The following is a 21,357-nucleotide window of genomic DNA, read 5'->3' on the forward strand; positions in this document are numbered from 1 at the left end:
TGACTGCAACTGGCCTCTTTAATTATATACATTATTTAAATGAAAGACACTGGAACTCTTCTTGGCTTAAATATGCAGCTAAGTTGTCACGCAACATAATTCACTGTTTAGTAAATACACCCCAAACATTATATTTTGGAAAGGTGAAATAAGCCATTTGATTCTTGTTTAAGTCAGACAATTGCTCTATCGTGGATTAATTGAAGGGTCTGAAAGATACACTTCAGAATGCTCTTCAAAACACTTATTGTTGCAATCCAAAGAAACCTTTATTCTGCGCAAAATGAATCTTTCCTGTAAACCTAATTTTCTTTCACGATGAATCTTTGGCCTTCTGCCATTTTAAAAAGTGAGGGGTTTATGTTCCTGAAGGGATTAACAGTGTTTTCTTCTACTTGCAATCTCCACGGGTGCTTGAAATGTTTAGTGCTGGCCTAATTAAAGATACTCTTTTCCCTAATAAAATACAATTTATATTAAAATGTTTAGCTATACAGTTTTATTGACTAACTAGTAAACTGGCGAAGGAAAAAAATTGGTGAAAAAGCTGAAGTGAAACAATATTTTCTCAATCAAATATTACAGACCCAATAGTTCTCTGTTTAGTGGATAAACCCATTATGGGTAATCCCTGCCAGGAAATAAATTAAGTATAGGTCCGGCAAGGAGTGTGGTAGGAGGAGAGCCAAGGAAATCTGAGAACACACAGTCTGACTCAACTATGGCTCTAACTCACCCTCTCTGCTTAACCAAACAAATAATAATGTACTAGGGTGGTGATAGTGTCTGTTGTTACTAAAGCACAACAGTGTTACTAAAGCACAATAGTGTAGCTTCTCATGTGCATTACTAACATACTAATAAAGTTTTCCAGCTTCAAAAAGACCTAGAATAAACAATTTATATAAGCCAAAATAATAATGGTTAGGGGGAGGGTACTGCTTTTCTTAATTAAATATGCAAGACCCAGGGGGCTCATGCTGTCTGACATTCATTGAATTAAGTAAAATGCCTTTGTACTGTCTGAAAGACATGCACTAAAGCAGTGTAATTAATTTAAACCCACCAGTCTTTTGTTCCCCCTCCCGTCTCACCCATTATTTGAGATTAGGTATAGAACAGCAAAAATGGCCACAGATTCCTGTCGCTCTCTTTTAACTGCTCTACATCAGTAGAACTCACAATAATATGTCAATAAAATACAACAAATGTATTTAGAAATGATTCTGTGTAAATTAGTTTTTTTTTGTTATATTGCTAAACTAGATTTTTAGTTACATAAATGGTTTCTGCTGATAATGAACAAAATATATTCTGGAAAAAAAAGTGGTGAACAGACAATAAAAAGTATTGAGTGCCCTGCGCAGATGAGCTTACATAAAGTTTTACAATAATAAATTAAAAATATATTTTGCTAGTGGCAGAACTACCGAGAGTGCAGCTGATGTAACCACACTGGGGGTATCGGGTGGCCCACATACTTAGCGCCACCCAATGGGCATGTCTGATCAAGGGCCTGGTTGGGCACTGTGGTGACAGACAGACAGTGCTGGGAGGAAGTAAGTTGATGTCACTTCTTCCCAACTTACAGACAGAGAACCGGGTGAGCTAGGGAAAAAAAAAATAGTTATAGTAGTTATAATAATAGTGTTTTACATTTTAAAAATGTGCAGTTCCTCTTGACATCTTGTTTCATAACTCTAAGTCTGTATTCCAACGTTTTGCATTCCACCATATGTCATTGTCACTACGTGTATGTTCACTGCACTTCAAAAATAAAGAATTTAAAAAGTATGTATGTTTTCCTGGCACTATAGTGGTCCTTTAAGGGTGATTTTTAATGTGTTATTCTATCATCGTATACCTTAGCTTATGTCTCCCTGCCTCCCTACACTTTGCTAATGTCACCTGTCTTTGTGTGTATATGTCCCTAGAGAAGTACTGCTATGATAATAACTGAGCTTTATAGTAACTAAAACCTCTCTGGAGCGAAATACCCCAACCACTCATCCAAGGACCCTCCCTCCCGAGGGACCTTTCCTCGCGACTCACCCCCCATCCACGGCACCACCACCCTGCCCCTGCACAGGATTCACAAGCATCAGAACTCCTCTTTATTGAGACACACACACCCTGAAACATACAAAACCATACCACAAAGGAAATCCAAGAGCCAGGCCACCGTCTGGTTCCGAGACAAAGCCATACTGAATACAAACACCATGTAACCGACAAACGACAGCACCTCCACAAAGGTATACTGCAAACGGGGGGGGGGGGAGGGGGATGGGAGGGAGAGAGGGGGGAGGACCTGGACAACAACATCGACACCCCTAGGGCATAACAAACACCCCATAGGGCCCATAACGATGCAGCACTAAGAAGGGGTGCGCAACAGAGAGCAGCGACATAAACCATTGTGAACTGGGCTCCTTCTGTTTTTTTCTGTTTTTTTTTTCTCTCTCCCTCTCTCTCTCTCTCTCGCTCTCCTCTCTATCAATACCATTGAAAAACATGTATAACTCAAGCCCATGAGACCACCTTATATGTGACTGGCAATTGTGTGATTGTACAAACAAGAAAAATGGAATGTAAACTGAAACTGTACACCTGTGAATTACCTTCCCCTACCCTTCTACAATTTATTTTCTGTAACCCCCACCCCACTTACCATACTGCATAAAACAAAATTAACCATAAATAAAGAATTAAAAAAAAAAAAAACCTCTCTGGAATTCCAGCTGCCTTTTTGACTCATTAAATAAACATTTTAATATAATTAATGCAAATTGTGTCAGCAAAGCAGTGTCTGCCACGTGCTGCACACCGGATACTAATCTCTGGAACTCTTAGAATGAAAACTCAATTTGAATACACGGGAACAATTCAAGTTCAGAATGTTCGTGTGTGTGGGTATGTTTGTGTATATACACTGAACAAAATTATAAACGCAACACTTTTGTTTTTGCCCTTTTGTTTTTGAGCCTAAGGCACAACTTTGCAATAATCATGCTGTCTAATCAGCATCTTGATATGCCACACCTGTGAGGTGGATGGATTATCTCGGCAAGGGAGAAGTGCTCACTAACACAGATTTAGACAGATTTGTGAATAATATTTGAGAGAAATAGGCATTTTGTGGGCATAGAAGTCTTAGGTCTTTGAGTTCAGCTCATGAAAAATGGGGGCAAAAGCAAAAGTGTTGCGTTTATAATTTTGTTCAGTGTGTATATATATATATGGGCAAGAATTATAGGGCATTTCAGTAAAAATGTGAGCTGGAGAAATCTGAATATGGGCAACCTTGCCCGGCAGCCTAACATCCTGGTATGTATCTGCCATAGGATGGGTAGCTTGCATAGTGTCTGGGAGGTTTAAAAGTGATGCAAATGTTGTCCCTGGCTTGCCATTACACAAGCACTGTGCCAACACATGCCAAAGTTGTCAAGCATGCAAATGTTGCAGTCAAGTGGGCACATTTTGTCTTTAAATGGCCAGGCATCACAGTATCGTCTAGGAGTCTAGTTTAATCCTTTGAGGATATGTGTGATTGGACTATTAGGTTTTAAGGTGATAAGAAATGCGGCTCTCAATTTTACTGGGATGAATACATTCTAAAACATAAACGCTTAATTTAGCTGTTAAAATATCAAACAAATGTTACCGTAAATATATATATATATGTATGTATATATATACCTTAAGTCATAGCCGTGCTCATAGATTCTGCAGTGTGTGCATGGGTGCTTGCCGAGGTCAACAGGGTAGGTCAAAGGGGCTCCCTCACCAGCCTGGCCACCATAATGGGGCGGAGGGGAAAAATTGGTCTGCACTTCCAGCGTGTACGTATCAAGTTCTCCACTCTTGTTCAAACAATAAGACTACACAGTTAAGTCCAAGACGCGTCAGTTAATTCAGGGACAGATTAAAAGGCATTTGATTAGATCGTACCAGCTTAAATGCATTTGTGCACACGTCTAGAGGGGACGGGCTGCTGGGGACTTTTGGTTAGCATTAAAACATTAAAAACTGTTTAAAACTAAATGCAAGGATGGTGCTGAGGGACTCCAGGCACTGTAACTAAAATATCCCTTCAAAGAGTAACCTGAAAAACAGAGGGTGCAGGTCTGTATGGTAGACACTAGAGACCTAATATTAGGATGTATCCCATTTTAGACAAATGAGGTTCTAAGGAAGTCGGCTTTGTAGTAGCTCATTTGTTAACCTGAGGGAATTAATCAAAACTTAAAATGCAAGCCTCGGAAATAGATTATTCTAAAGTACCAATTTTTACCTTACTCATAAGGATTTTTAGAAATATTCACATTTCAGAAACTAAAGGGTCTGGCTAGTGGAGGGCCAGAATACAACGTGGAAGGGTTGGCGCAGGGGGTGTGACAGTGATACGATTAGTATCACCAGTAATGTTCATGCCAATAATAATAAGAAAAAAATCAATATTTAGGCGAAAATATCCAAAATATCTGCTATTTTTTCATCTTAGTTATTTTGGCCTTAAAAGTGGTACCAACAGAACCTCATTTAGTGAATTACGTCCCATAACTTGGCCAAACAAGTTATGGTTCCTTCCCCAAAGCAGAAAATTAAGATCTTGTCTATACAATTCTCTGACTAATGCCAGGTTTTTATAAAAATATCCAGCAAATACTCAAATCAATTTTTTTATTTTTTTATTATTTATTTTGTCAAGCACCAAGGCAGCAATACAGCACATCATTTTTTTAAAACAACAAAAAGGAAATATTAAATATAAGGCACATTACACTTAAAAATGACTCTGCCGTGAACAGAGCTGTTTGGGATTCATTCAATAGGAAGCGAAGGCCTGCATGCCTTGCTGTAGTTTCAGTCGTTCGCTGCGATGGTGCCAATTGCCGTGCCAAAGTATCTCGAGTGATAACGAGAGAACAAACCAAAAGGAAAAAAAAATGAACATACAGGAACCAATATGGCCCTACTACTGGCAATAATAGGGCATTTTAAATCACAAAACATGATGAGAAAACATGGCATGTTATCTTACTTCTCTATACAGCACCCCTATTCCATGGATATTACAGAATTGTAATTTTCTATACCGTAATCCTCCTAAAACTGAACTCATCTTTCCCACCTCAAATAGTTCACATCCATCTATCTGACTGTAGGTCAATGGAACACCATTATCTCTCAAGTGTCCCTATTTAGTTACACAGTCCCTATTTTGGGTCCAAATCTCTATGTCTCTCTTTTTACCCTAATATCCCTCTTCTCTAGGAGCTCTATATTGTTGGTGTGTTTGAGTGTATAACAAAGCTACAGAAGTAATGCTTACAGAAATGCATCTTTAAACTACAGTAAATATGTTTAGAAATCAGTCTGTGTAGACAAGATACATTGATCTTGCTCTAAACTATATTTTAGTTACATAAATTGTTATTAGTAAGTCACCTTAGATTTCTCAGAATAGCCCTGCTTCTGGACATACCCCAATTCACACCCCTAAAATCAAAGTGTCCTTCTTTGTCCATTTTAAATGTTGGGAGATATGGAAACCTATTACCTCAACTCCTCACGTTTGCTGCCTTTGAGTTACTATTGATTTGGGTCTTACCTTTTACTTCTCACATCCAGTCTTTATCCAAATCTAAACTTCCGCCTTAATGATATTGCCCGTGTTTGCCATTTTCTAACTCAAGATACAATTAAAATACATTGTTCATGTGCTACTCATTGGCCTTCCAAATAACCGCATTGCCTCTCTTTAGTCTATTATGAATGATTCCACCAGGCTCATCTTTGTGGCTGACCTCTACGCCCACAACTCTTCCCTTTGCCATCATTACATTGGCTTCTTGTACCCTTGGTGATCCAATTTAAACTGTTAACACTAACCTACATTTTCCTCAATAATTACACTCGTCACTAAGTTTCTTCTTTATTCAACAAATACACCCCTTGTTGTTGATCAAAGAATGCTACCATAAAGTGGAAACCAATTGGTTGAAGTATATAAACAGCAAGTGATAAAAACCTGGGTATAATAGTCTCTTTTACAATTATAGAAAAATATTGTCCATCCAGATGTTCAGTAAAAATCAAGATGATAAAAAAATGTTGAATAAAATCAATAAAAACAGTCTCACTGATATATGGATAGGGTATGTGTACAATCCTCAGGAGTTAATCCGTCTGGGATGTAGATAATCCGTAAATGTGAAGTTAAAAGAAAGCACAGAAAACTGTCAATAGTGAAATATTGTAGCACCAAGGAAAAAAATAAGTAAAAAGGAGGTTTTTACACTCACATTTGATGGAGCTAGGGCCAGCTCTGGGATGAAGGGCACTTAGTGGTATAATCCCCACTAGAGGATATGCTGGGAAGGATAGGACCGTCCGTCCGTCCGGCTTGGGTTCCGTCGTATTCCACAAGGTATAAGAAACAGCAAATAGTGCTCTCAGTAAGAACAATAAAATAAATAAAATAAAATAAAATATACTCACAACAGTAGAGCAGAAAATACTGCTTTATTGCCACAGCGCTGGTGGAATTATCCCCACCTTTGGATTTCTTGAAACAGGATACAATAAGAATAAAATAATAAAAATAATAAAAAATTCCAGGAATAATAATAGTGTATATGGGACACAATAAAATCAGTAAAAGATTGGTCCTTTAAAAAAGGTAACCAAAAATAACTTTTATTGTTATAAAATACACAATTTAAAACCATGGTTTTTAATTGTGCATTTTATAACAATAAAAGTTATTGTATTGGTTTTAAATTGTGTATTTTATAACAATAAAAGTTATTTTTGGTTACCTTTTTTATTATGATCTCCTGTAGATGCACTTTCTTGACCCAAACCGAGTTAGATTATGTGATATACTGGGGATTGTTGAGAAAGAGCAATTATGGGGCAAAGTTCTAGAGGTGGAGCAATTAACAGGCACATTCAGCTGGCATCCTTGTTGAATGTTCTGTTGATAACCCTGTTTATCTCACATACTACTGCAGTTATGGAACCACAACGATCTTCCTTTAGCTAAGCTATATTTCATAAAGGAAATTTTAAAAATGCACTAAATGGTGCTTACAACTATGTAAATGTACATTCTTCTCTAATTTCCCCAGTATGTAATTTCAGGCAGCATTGGGAGACCCCCTTGCAAAATGAGTATTTGATAAAGATAAAATCTTTATCAAATACTCATATTGACTGTTTTGGAATATCACTGAAATTCCAACCTCATCAACAAATATACTGAGACAGACTAAGTACTACTTTGTCTCAGTATTTATCCTCCACTTGACACTTCTAGACACTGGACAGAGCTACCCCAATCAAGAAATGGCAGCTCCCCAGCCCTCACCAGTGATAGCTACATGAAATTGATTCTGTGTAATTAGGATCTTGCGGTCTCACTGCTGTACTTTTGCACATGCCAGCACCCACTAGGTACAGGTTCAGATAAGTGAAACTCACCTTTGCCTACCCCCCAGCCACAAAGTTTGCAAATACGCCATACAGTGACCGTGCCGCTTTAAATTATGGATCCACTGAGTAAGTAATGTTCTCTGGACTCTATAAACTAGCAAAGGGCGTAGGTCAGAAAAAATGCACCGGTGCAAAGGTTTCATGCCAGCAGTGCAATTTCCATACCTGCTTATTTAATCATCAATCATTAGAAATACAATTTAATAAACAATATATTATGCTGTGCAAATAGAATAATCACATTCCTAAATACTCATTTAGTTCTGTATTGGCTGTTGAAATTCAGACTCGTCATGCTGCTTAATTCCAAAAGGAATGCTTATGCTGACATCCCACTTTGAGCCTTCTTTGACATACCTCTACAGATATGAAGGTCACCTTCCCCCCCACCCAGGGAGGCTCACTTGTATTATATCTCTGCCATCTTGTGTTCCTCCCCAACTGCCATTTTGTTTCACTGTCTTTCATCCTTCTGCTAATAGAGAATCTCACAGTGATCATTTTTTGGCTGCTATTCCAAACCACCTACCCCATGGGTGCAACCAGGTTTTGCCTCTTATTCTAAAAATGATATATACTTTTTAGCTCATTCCTTTCTAATAATTGTTTGCATGGATGTAAATTGATGCAGGCCCTGCAATAAAATGGCAATGAGCTTGCAACATAAATGCAACAAAACTCCAATCTGATCTTCAAAGTTTTCTATTAATACCACAATACCATGGGCGTCTTGCAACACTCTGCAAATTGCTTGCCCTTTGATAAATGATCCGTGTTTTTGTTGTAGAATTGTGTGATAATACGGATTCTACCACAATACATTTATATGACAGTTTAATAATAACATTTTTTTATAGAAGAATGACCTAAAGTTCTTCCAGCCAGAGCCGGCTCATAAGCGAAAATGATATTATGAAAAAAAGGAGGGAGAGCTTAGGATATCTAAAAAGAGCTAGGGGTGGCGGGGGTCTTGACTGCCAACTTCTGAGTTTGTATAAAATGCCCTCTGCGTACATTCATCAGCCCATAATAGGAGTTTAGAATCACAAGGTAAAGCCAAAATAAATAGAATAAAAAGTTTTTGGTTTTAACTCTATTTCCTTAATTTTTCCTAGAAGTGCTGAGCTGTTGCTCTGTGGTGTTCCACTGCGGAATTCAGCAAAAACAGGAAACACTTGGGAATGAAGCCCTGAATTCTAGCCAATCAGACTGCCGTGTTTTCTTCCTCGTTTAATTATTTTCTAAATCTGCTATTTATTAGGCTTGTTTGTAAGCAGAAATATGTGTAACTGAATGAACCCAAAAGAAGACACTTGTTGTCCTTCTGGTTTAGTAAACTTGTTTCCCAGCCGAAGATACTACTTTGCTTGGTGCTAGGCAAAATAGGAAGAGTGCAGGTCTGATCTTTGAGGTCCAGAACCTGAGCAATATTTGCCTTAACTTTTTGGTATAAATGTAAAAGCAGGGGAACTATGCCTAGATCTGCACACACTTTTCTTCCTTAATCATCTACCATCTAAACGGTGTGTTACAGATATCATAGGATGGCCTGTCCTGGCACATCTGAGCAGTATTTATGTTGAAAGTGGCCATAGGCCAAAGGACATCGATTCTTTATATATACACACTCTAAGCAAATGGAGGTTGAGGACAAATAGTAATGGATTAGAGAGGGGGTAGCAGTGACCTCTGATTCCGGCACACACTCAAATGCTCCACAGAGTGCCAAGCCACTGGGCCCCTTGGGAGCTGAGAAATGTCTTGGTCTGGATGGAGTATGAACACATAGATACTGAGCCAAAATGTGTCTATTAACACGTGTCTCTTCTCAGGGATGGAAACTGAAGCACATGAGTAGAGGCTGATTGCGATGGGCTAGGACCTCATTGTCCAGCACTCACTGACACTGTGTAACAAATGAAGAGTAAGAGGGAGTATTTGAGTGGAAGATTTATGGCCTTTGTGTACATTCCAAATCTCTGCATTCCATGAAAGCATACATTTGCTGGTTGGTTATCAGCAGTGGTGTGTGCCTCCTAAATAGTTCTTGTAAGGGAGCCCAACAATGTATCATTCCACTTCTACATTTTTCTTTTGCTTAGCTCGGCAAGATGTGAGTTGTAGTCTCCAATTACTGAACTGCCACTACTTGCCTATTCTTGTTTAACTTGAAATAATTAGCAGTCTCTGTAAATGTGTTTATAGTCACTTAGTGAAAGCAAAGGAGACTATTTTTTGTCTTATTCCTGTCTTAAATCTCTTGCCTTGAGGCATATAATCATTGATGCTTTCAAACCCCCTGTGAAGGATTTGCATGTAATGCATAATGAGTAAGACAGGCACACATACGGGTGGTGTTATGACAATTTCTGTATTGTACTGCAAGTGACTATTTTTTATTTATTTTTTTATTGGTACAGCTTTGTGGCATATGTAGCATGTAGTCACTCTATAATCAATGTCAAAAAGAATAGCTCTCAAAATTCCAAACTTCTAAACTTTATTGATAGAATTTCTACCCAAGACAACAAATGTGCCAGTTCTTTCAAGAATAATATTCCTCTGTTTTAATAAATTACTACTATATCATAACGACTGGTTCAACATGACATAATCTAAGACAATCAGAGATTTCTCTACAGCAGTGGTTCCCTAACCTTTTAGGTTTAAGGCGCCCTTAATATTTTAATATTTTTCCAAGGCGCCCGAAGTTGAAACAATTTTATTAGGTTGTGTATATGTACAGCGCTGCGGCATATACTGGGCCCCTGTTCTGCAAAAATGTTTCCCGGTCAGAGGCGGATACAGAACCTAATCTGGTAGATTATTTAAAGAAACAATCCAGGCACAATGACCACTACAGCACTCTGTAGCGGTTATGGTGCCAGGAGCTTCCCAGGTCAAACAGTTTGAGAACAGTTTCTGCCAGGATAGGGACTGTAGTAAGTGATTGGGACATTGGTGTGTGTGTGTGTTGCGATGTGTGTGGGTCAAAGTGTTTGTTTGAGGGGTACATAGTGTGTTTTACGTGTGAGAGGTGCAGTGTGTGTACAGGCTTTCATTGTGTTTGTGAAGGATGTAGTGTGTGTGAGTGGTGCAGTGTGTGTGTGAAGGATATAGTGTGTGTGTGAGGGGTGCAGTCTGTGTGAGGTTAACAATGTGTGTGTATGGACAATGTATGTGTATGGGGGGCAGCATGTGTGTATGAGGGGCACCGTGTGTGTATAAGAGACAATGTATGTGTATGGGGGGTACCATTTGTGTATGGGGGGCAGCGTGTGTGTATAGGGGGCAGCATATGTGTATGAGGGGCACCATGTGTGTATAAGAGACAATGTATGTGTATGGGGGTACCATTTTTATATGGGGGCAGCGTGTGTGTATGGGGGGCAGTGTGTGTGTGTGGAGAGAAACTGTATGTATATGGGGGAAGTATGTGTGTATGTTATGTGGGGGTGGGAGGGCAGATTAATAAATATATACTTTTTTATTTAGAAAAAAAATATATATATATTTTTTCCCCTCCCTTCATACCTTTGCCCTGGAGGGGGGACTGTACTAAACCCCGGTGGTCTGGTGGGGAAGCCCTAGTGGTCCATGTGGTGAGAGTGAACTCTGGCAGCTCCAGAGGCCAGAGTTCACTTTCGTGAGATTCGGAGCATTGCCGTTGTAACTGCAGCAACATCCCAAGCTCGCGAGAGGAGAACCCAGCAGAGCTGCAGGTTCCTCTTTCCCTCCCCTGTCGGCTGCAGCATTACAGGTCCTGCAGAGCCGGCAGAGAATGAGGAATGGATTTTGGGAACCGCTGCTCTACAGTGAGAATTGTTCAGAATTTAAGTTTCATTTACGATTTAAGGACAAAATATTTGCACTGAAAATATTCTCCAAGTGTGGCATGTTACCAGCTCAGTTAAATTAGAAAATCACTTTAAATTATTAACAATGATCACCATAGTGATAAAATTCTAAATGTATATCACCTGAACCCTTCTGTGTCAAGCAGGAAAAAGTATGTGAACTCAAAATTGGTGTGATTGCCGAATAAAACGTATTTTACGGTTGTTTTTGCGTGGTTTAACAAGCGTAAAATTCATCTTGTTTATGGCTAATTCTAAAGTAGCTACACACTCGTTTGCAGCTTTTGTAAAACTAAACTAACTAAGAGTTATTCTTATGTATAAGTTTGGAGCCGGCATTAACATTTTAAGATGCTGCTACTCTCTAGCCCCGGGATTTATCCTGATCAGATACTAGACGGATAATGATCAGTCAGAAGCATCTTAAAGGGACACTCGAGGCAAAAACGTGCAGAATGCATTTGACTATCATGCAAAACATTATTTTGTTCACGGAACTCAATGCATGCATTTTACAAAGATTTCAAAAACTTTGTGCACCTTGGTTCCACCCCACAGTCTCCTTCTTTGAAGAGGGCCTAAACACGTGCAGAATATTTCTTTAAGGTGTGCGCCCAGAGAATTTTACATAGTGACGGAAATAGAACATTGTTAAGATGTTTCTGTTGAATAATTAATAGTGGTGCGTCTTGCCACCTTTCCTGTCCAAGTGCCATTTTTAGGTCAACATTTCTTTTTCGAGACATTTATAATTCATATGAACTCAACGTGTACGTGAATTAATGTGCGCTCACTGGATTATTCACACGAAGGGTCAATAACTAAAGTTAAAATTGTCAGGGATTTTAAGTGAATTTAAAGTGAATTTCAAATTAGATCAAAATAGCATAAGTGGAAGCATAACTGACTTGGATCGTTTTTCCAGCTTGGCTGTTTTGACCTTAAAGCGTTATTCCAACCAACATGACAACTTCTGCTTTCAGCAGTGGTTATGGTGGTAGAAATCTGTATGTGCAGAATTTGTGCTTGAATCACTGTACATAGCTAGCTAGTTGGATCCATGCCCCAGAAAACATGACTACCGGTAATAATAATTCTGTACAAAAATTACGTGCTGACGAAATACGTAATTAACTTCTCACCAAAACTAAAAGTAACAAAATATTGCGGAGGCCACTCTGTATCAAACACTCCTATCCAACACCCACCCATGGTATTTAGGAGGTGGCATACTTTGGGACTAGGGTACATGGCTTATACTAATTCCCTGCTGTTGCTAGGCCCAGACTGAAAGTGACTGGGATTTTAACAGCAGACAAAGGAACCAAACTTTAAATGATTGGCCTGTAGAATGAGCTGTGACGTTGTGAAAGCGAAGAGATTAAGCAGACATGTATCTGACAAAAGAAGCTTATGCGAAGACAATTCAACTAAGCCAGAAATCCAAATAAATTGTTGCAAGAAAAATGGCAAATTTTAAGCTACAGCAGCTTGAGCTGGAAAAAGTAGGATGAGGAGGAGGAGCGTTGAAAAAAAATAGGGTCGCTTACCCTTAAATTTAACTTGATGTGTAGTTCACACCCAAAAAATAGAAACAAAATATAGTGCAGATGGTAATTACGTTCATAAAACATACATATGGAATAAGTCAGACCACTCACATGTATCAGAGCCTAAATCAATTGGCTCAGTAAACAGCGTGTTTGTGCTTTTAATATAGCATCTCACAGTTTTTCTGGTCTGATTAGATACTATCAGTCAAAAGAAAGTACTACACATTGGTTGCCGTTCTCTCTTTCTTTCTACTGAGAGTATCCAATCAGACCGGGAGAACGGTGAGATGCTACCTTAAAAGCACAAACATACTGTTTACTGAGCCAATAGATTTAGGCTCTGATACATGTGAGTGGTCTAACTTATTCCATATGTATATTTTATGAACGTAATTATCATCTGCACTATATTTTGTTACTATTTTTTGGGTGTGTACAAAACATCAAGTTAAATTTAAGGGTAAGCGACCCTATTTTTTAGGGTTTTCACTGATACCACTTTGTGTTCTGCTCATGTATTTAGTGTGTGAGAGGTAGGGTGTTTTCCCACACAAGTGTTTTTTTTAATTGCTGTTAAGTTATTCTCATTTAAGAGCTTTTGAATTCTGCACACTCCCTCCTTTGGAGGTTGTTTTTCTGTTTGACGTCATAGCAGATTTGGAGAATTTCTCCAATTTATCTCTTTTGATCTAAAAATGTATTTATTTATCTGTTAAATAAAAAAAAATCCCAGTAATGCACACTTAGTAAATAATTCCAAGTGAGTGAAAAATAGAAGGAATTGTGTACTTCGTTAAGAAGGGCTGCCTTCTTTTGAGTATATAATGATAAAATCAAGGGTGTCTGATCAGCTTATTAAAACATAAATAAGCAGATCTTAAAATCAATAGTAGTAGTCGCTTATCCTGTGGAAATTCCAGTTTTTTCTTGTAATCCTATGTATATGCTTGCACTTCATCCAAACAGATTTAGTTTCCAATATTATTCCAGAGCAAACCATCACAATTGAATGGACACTTTAATTAAGCCTGTTTAGTAAATATCTACACTAAATACTGGTGCTGACTGCCAGAAGGACCAAATGTGACTACATGCGCAGGAGCACACACACAAACAAAAGCAAACACCAGCTAATTACAGATCTGCATAGTAAAAACTTATCTCACCCTGCAGGCTAATTGTTCTATTATAGTCTGGGATCCACGGCAAGGGAAGGAGCAACTGGAAAGGAACTCAGGAAAGTGCCACCCTCCTAAACAAGGCTAATGTGTCCACAAATATTTATTCTGAAATTCACTGCTGCAAGGACATATCCACTACCATTGGGTGCTGTATACCAGCCTTCATAGAAAATCTCTAGCAACTACGATCAGATCTTGTATAAAATATTGTATTATACTAAGCATAGCAACCAGAACTCTTGGATCTGCTTGGACAGTCCTGATTTTTTGTTTCTCTGAAGTCCCCAGTCCCTGGTGTTCCCACTTGCACATCATCAACACACTCTCCCCTCTTGGCCAGATCCACCTCTTCCAGCATTCACACCTCCCTGAATTAAGAGAAATGCTTTAATATAATGCTTACAGCGGGCTTTAATGGAAGCCATGTCTGAAAAAAATTATGTTTGTCTGCCACATATAATTGTCGTGCCCACACTTTTGTCCCGCCCTCTCCCAAATCTACTTATCTATATATATATATATAAATGCCAAAATACATAGAAAGATATATATTGAGGTTTACAGGAAAACAATCAAGCTAGAAGTGATCCCTATTTTATTGCATTATAAAGATACAATTAAAAAAGATTCAAAGATAGATTAAAAATGAAGAAAAAAAAACATTTATAAAATAAAAATATTTATAAAATTAAAATGTTTTGGTTTTCCAGGTATTTCAGTGAGCTCTATTCAGATCAAGAAGTGGCTAGTCGACTAGGATACTGCAGTTTACTGGGAAATATCACTGTGGGCTAGTCCAGGCCTGACGAATTAGAGGAACACTCCAAACACCATAACCACCATAGTGTGCTGTAGTTGTTATGGAGCCAAGGGTGTTCTGGCAGTTTCTTGGACCGATACCACGACAATAGGGTGTAATCTTTTAGACATCCCTAGGCGCTGCGCCCAGGGGTTCAGCAGACAGCCACAGAACCCAGTAGAACCATATATTTGCACACATTTGTGCTTTGCACTTGGCCGAGTGGATCATTTCCTCTATCACTCGGATCGCCTCCATTCTAGAAATCCAGTCCCATACCATTGGCACCGCTATCTGCCTCCAAAAGCACAGGGTAAAGCTGCAACTGCATTAATCAAGTAAGGGTAAGCAATGATTTCTTGCATCTTGTGAGTAGGACAGAGGTGAAATGAATAAGGTATACATCTGGGGACAAAACCAATGAGGTATCCGTGAGGGCGGCGAGGACCCAGTGTACCTCACTCCTTTTTGTTCGCAATGGGTTTTGGCCTGAATATGTTAGCTTGGGTGGGATCCTGGTACTCCTGCCCCTTGCGTAAACAGTGTTCTCTCACATCCATTTGATATTCTGAACCAGGCAGGGTTGTCCCCTAACTACCCTACTGTTTGTGCTTAGCCTCAAACCTTTCCTGAACTCAGTGCGCTACAACTTCCTGGTAAAATGCATACTGGGAACGCAGGGAGAGACAAAGATTTCTGCTTATGCGGATGGCCTGTTATGTTTGGTATCTAACCCGAAAACATAATTTGCGGACATCACGCATGAATCCAAACAATATGAAGCACTCTCCAATTTAAAGATTAACTTCACAAAATCAAAAATTCTTAGCATTGACTGTGACCCCGGGCTAGCTGCAGTTTCCTTTCCAGTGGTGTACTAGAACCATACAGTATCTTGGTGTCATGATTCCTGCAGATCTTTCCTGCATATTCAGCCTCAACTTCCCACCCTTGTTCAATAAGGTGAAGCAGAACCTGCAATAGTGGCTTCATCTTCCGTTCAAGTGGCTGGGCAGGGTCAACTTTCTCAAAATGAACTTCTTGCAATGCTTTCTGTACCTTCTCCAGACCTTGTCAGTCTCCATCACAAAGCCCTTTTTCAAACAGCTACGCCGGCTATTAACAAATTATATCTGGCACCACCAGAATGCTTGCTTAAAATATGCTTTTTTGACAAGCTAAACATCAAGGTGGATTGCGACTTGTGGATTAATCCAAATATCCCTAGTAATAAACTTACTTTGTATATTGGAATGAGTTAGCGCTCCTGCAGATAAGTTGTGGATCCTCATAGAAGCAAGCTTCTCAGTTATTCACTTGGAAGTACAACCATGGCAAACACCTGACCATACTGGTTACTTTGTCCGTGTGGAGGAGGATAGCGGGATCCCGACAGGTCTCTCTGGCTGTGTCCTCACTATACCCAATATAGTGCAACCCGCCCTTTCCTCCAACTGTTCCTCCTCAATTTACAGCCTCCTTGGGATTACCTTTCCCCTTTGCCTTAAAAATATCTATGTTAACAGTGCAATACTCCCCTTAGCGTATCTCACTCCACCACACGCCCCGGGTCAATTAGTTCAGTTTAGATACCACCAGTTGGTACAATTCACTAAAAACATGCCTAATCTACTATCGATCCACTGACAGCCGTCCACCTACGAGAACCTATGCACCCTGTCAACTCCTCCGGTGCACACTATCTAAATAGCACACTATCTAAATAGCTGTATTGTTATGCTATGTATTGCTCCTATACAGCATTCTGCTTTCCCCAGAAGAGGAGCAAGCTTTTCCATATTTAACTAAATATTGGGAAGGGGATCTGGGGCATAACCTGACCCAGAACAATGGAATGTGACTTTTCTCCTCACATAAATCCTCCATCATTACCAAATACAAGGAATCCAGCTACAAAATGTTATCTCACTGGTATAGAACCCCGGAGAAGTTGTCTGTCACACAGCCCAGCTGCGATCCATAATGTTTGACATATACAAGGAAATTGGGATCCTTGTTCCACTTATGGTGGTCATGCCCACTCATAGCAGTATATATTCTGACTAGCTAGAATCCTGCTGATATTAACCATGGTAGCAGTTTCCTGTTCAATTACTGGTATTGTGATTAACCTCAACCAGTGACAGCCAGTACTCCTGTAAGGGGCCTAGTTGAGCATTGGGGTCCGCATGGAGCGGACCAAATTGCAGTACTCCAGCAGACTGACCCCTTTTTTCTCTTGTACGGCAGCGCTGATAGGAAGTGATGTCACCTCACTTTCTCCCAGTGCTCGTGGGAGGTTAGCAGAGGAGCCAGGAGTTTGCATCCCTGTATCCTTCACGAGACCTCAGAGAAGCTACCCTCAAACTGTAAAAATATAACTTAAAAGGAGGGTGACTAAAAATATATCATTTATACTGTGTTAATATTGTATGTGTGTGTGCATTACTGCATATGTGTAGAACTTTGTATGTAGTAGGGTATGTGTTTATATAGAATTGTATGTATGGGTAGATGGTTGTATGTTTGGCATGGTGTGAAGTATTATAGTTTGTGTGTAGTAATGTACGTATGTGTATGTAGCTGCGTGTGTGTTAAGCAATGTATATATATGTGTAGTTGGATGTGCTTGTGTATGTAGCACTGTATTTATATTTATCAGGGTGACTGTGTGTATGTTTAGCAAAGTGTGTGTTTATTATTGTGTGTGTCTGTTAGTGTATATATATGAGTGTGTGTATCCGTGAGATTGTCTGGAATGTATATCTGTGTATGTGTGTTTGTTTCTATGAATGTGCATCTTTCTCTGGAAGCATGTGTTTGAGTATCTCTGTCTGTTAGCTTGTGTGTCGTGGGGCCCAGCCAGCGGTTTGATAAGGGACACCAAGAATTTTGATGGTAGTGATACCGGAGAAACTGACGGAAGCCAAGCACAGAGAGATGGACACAGGTTTCTTCAGGAAGGAAGAGATTCTTTATTGGATCACCGATCGGGACTCAGAGGGACTAATGTCACCAAAATACAGCAAGTTCTGAGCCCCGGACAATAGTGCAGGCTCCTTATATAGGCACATAACTCCTCCCATATTAAGCTCCACCCGCACATTCTCTTGACCAATCAATACAAATAAGAATTAACTTCCTGCTTGACCGCATGGCTTGTCCAGCACAATGGAGGAGGGGAATACTATGTGCAACAAACCAGGAAAAAATTCCTTCTTGACCCCAAAATAGCAGTCAGCAGTCAGATGTCTTCTTGGATCAAGCAGCTATTACCCCACTAATTAGAAATTATATCCCTGTATGTTATGTTTTTGCAAGTATTTATCCAATTGCAGTTTAAACATCTGTATAGACTCTGACAAAACCACCTCTTCAGGCAAAGAATTCTATATCTTTATTGCTCTTACTGTAAAAAAACCTTTTCTTTGCCTTAGATGAAATCTCCTTTCTTCAAGCCTAAATGTGTGACCTTGTGTCCTATGTATAGCCCTGTTTATGAATAGATTTCCAGATAATGGTTTGTACTGGCCCCGAATATATTTGTATAAAGGTTAAACACTTACCTTTCTCCAGCGCTGGGGGCTCTCCTCCCTCTTCCAACGTCATCTGCTGAATGCGAATACGCGGCAAGAGCCGCGCGCGCATTCAGTCAGTCCATAGGAAAGCATTACTCAATGCTTTCCTATGGACGCTGGTGTCTTCTCACTGTGAAAATCTCAGTGAGAAGCATGGAAGCTCCTCTAGTGGCTGTCAATGAGACATCCACTAGAGGCTGGATTAACCCTAATGTAAACATAGCAGTTTCTCTGAAACTGCTATGTTTACAGCTACAGGGTTTACCCTAGATGGACCTGGCACCCAGACCACTTCATTGAGATGAAGTGGTCTGGGTGCCTATAGTGGTCCTTTAACCCCTTAATGACCAAACTTCTGGAATAAAAGGGAATTATGACATGTCACACATGTCATGTGTCCTTAAGGGGTTAAGGGTGATGGGACACTGCACCAGTGGTTCTGGTGACTGTAGTGTCCCTTGAAGAATTTTATTTTTGTCACTGAAAATTAAGCTTTTCTTTGTTACATAAGAAAAACTGGCTCCTAACTTTTTCAGCTGGCTCCTAGACTCAAAGCAAATTTGTCAAGCCCTGATATAATGTTCCATACTAGCTCGAGAGCTTTATCACTATGAAGCACTCGGATACATGTATACATCATGCATGTTCATTCTGTGATAGACTGACACACCCCAATTTACACCCAACACTTTACTGGAGACTTTCATTACTTTGAATACCCATACCCATACCCAGTATTGTGTATTATAATGCTCTGGAGCTCTGTGATTAAACTATATGCTGCTTATTTCTGTGAGTTTTATTGCTGTGGAGCTTTATACAAACATTTACAAACTACACAGTACTACCATACATTCATACACACGGCACATAAAGGTGAGGTTTACTGCTTTGGAAGTCTGTTATATGCTAGTTGCCTGTTGTGAGTTTTACTGCTGTAGAGCTTGGCAATACACTCATAAACACTGCACTGCATGCACAGTGTTATATTGCTGTGGGGCCCTGTGATATAGTCATACATGCTGCCTGCAACTGCGGGTTTTATTGCTGTAGAATCCTGTAATACAATTTTAAACAGTGTTTTGATATGGATCAAAATTCCTACACATTACTTTGCTGAGGCTGTGAGCCGTATTGTTATGGAGCTCTGTGATGTGTTCCCACACACTGCTCATTAATAAAAATGTAAGCTGTATTTCTATGGAGCTCTGCAATATACTTCCACACCCTGCATATTACTGAGGCTGTGAGCTGTATTGCGATGGAGCTCTGTGATGTATTCCTACAGTTTTGGAGCTCTGAGGCTAAGGAGCTCTGTGATATTTTCTTATAGCAATGGAGCTGTGAATTGGATTCCTGTTTAGCTCTTTGATATATTGATACAGCAATGGAGCTGTGAGCTGTATTGCTGTGGAGCTCTATGATATATTCATACAGTAATGGAGCTATGATGCTGTAAGTTGTATTGCTATGGAGCTCTGTGATATATTGATACAGTAATGGAGCTATGAGGCTGTAAGTTATTATTTTATTATTTATATAGCGCCATCAGATGCCATAGCGCTGTACAATGGGGTGGACTAACAGACATGTAATTGTAACCAGACAACTGGAAGTACAGGAACAGAGAGGTGGAGGGCCCTGCTCAGTGAGCCTACATTCTAGAGGGAGTTTATTTATACAGTAATGGAACTATGAGGCTGTAAGTTGTATTGCTATGGAGCTCTGTGATATATTGATACAGTAATGGAGCTATGAGACGGTAAGTTGTATTGCTATGGAGCTCTGTGATATATTGATACAGTAATGGAGCTATGAGGTTGTAAGTTGTATTGCTATGGAGCTCTGTGATATATTGATACAGTAATGGAGCTATGAGGTTGTAAGTTGTATTGCTATGGAGCTCTGTGATATATTGATACAGTAATGGAGCTATGAGACGGTAAGTTGTATTGTTATGGAGCTCTGTGATATATTGATACAGTAATGGAGCTATGAGGCTGTAAGTTGTATTGCTATGGAGCTCTGCGATATATTGATACAGTAATAAAGCTATGAGGCTGTAAGTTGTATTGCTATGGAGCTCTGCGATATATTGATACACAGTATATCAGTAAATGGCTGTATGTACCAGTAACAGAATGGGAAGTGTGCCCCATAGAGAGACACAAGCGCAAACACTGGGAGAATTCCAAACACACAGATCACGCTCTCCCTCTACTGTAACCTGCTGCACACTCTGAGCTGGGGGAGGGGTTATGCAAATAGACTACGCGTCATTCAGACCCGGTCTGCGCTTCAGAACCGCCCCTCTCTAACTCTCCCTGCTGAGCTGTGACATCACCGCCCTATCACTGTGTGGGCGTGTCCTGCGTGCTGCCTGTGAATGGCAATCCGTATTCCTGCCCCAGCTATACAGAGAGAGCTCAGAGTTAACAGTGATCACAGCTCCATGCCTCTACCCCTTCCTGCCTGCCGGGGAGAGACCCCAACCTGCCTGGCACACAGCTGACCCAATCTACACCCCTGGACATGCTGGGTTAAGGATGCCCTATCTGTACCCATGATTTACCTAATGTTGCTGGAGCCTCAACATGACAAGGCAAGCACCCCTGAAAAGATGTTTGAGGGGTCCAGGAAGATGAGGAGCCTGTGGGATGGGGTGAAGCTGGAAGTGGCTGGGGACAGTAGTCCCGTAGTCCTCAGCAGCTTCACCCAACTGGATCCTGACCTGCCCCCATTGGAGGTAAGATAAAAGCCTTAATATTTGTGTTTATGGGGTAACCAAAACAAACCCACACCTCTAATGGAGATAAATACCCATTACCCCATCAGTCCTTCTACTTATACATACTCCAAAATGTACTGCTATCTCATCCCTATACCCTT

General features: G+C 39.9%; 1 protein-coding gene across 5 annotated transcripts in view; it reads left to right on the plus strand.

Annotated features, from left to right (window-relative positions):
* RALGDS (ral guanine nucleotide dissociation stimulator) overlaps positions 1 to 21,357 on the plus strand; it is a 178,409-nt gene that overhangs the window by 114,222 nt on the left and 42,830 nt on the right. For 4 of the 5 annotated variants that reach the window (XM_063432398.1, XM_063432399.1, XM_063432401.1 and 1 more), the window contains exon 1: positions 20,899 to 21,214. The exons of the other annotated variant lie outside the window; for it this stretch is intronic. In XM_063432398.1, coding sequence (XP_063288468.1) covers positions 21,032 to 21,214 — 183 coding nt within the window. In that variant the 5' untranslated portion in view covers positions 20,899 to 21,031. Of the gene's footprint in view, positions 1 to 20,898; positions 21,215 to 21,357 lie in introns of those variants that run through there. 5 annotated transcript variants of the gene reach the window in all.

Source organism: Pelobates fuscus, chromosome 9 (genome assembly GCF_036172605.1).
Source record: "Pelobates fuscus isolate aPelFus1 chromosome 9, aPelFus1.pri, whole genome shotgun sequence".
Taxonomy (NCBI): Eukaryota; Metazoa; Chordata; class Amphibia; order Anura; family Pelobatidae; genus Pelobates; species Pelobates fuscus.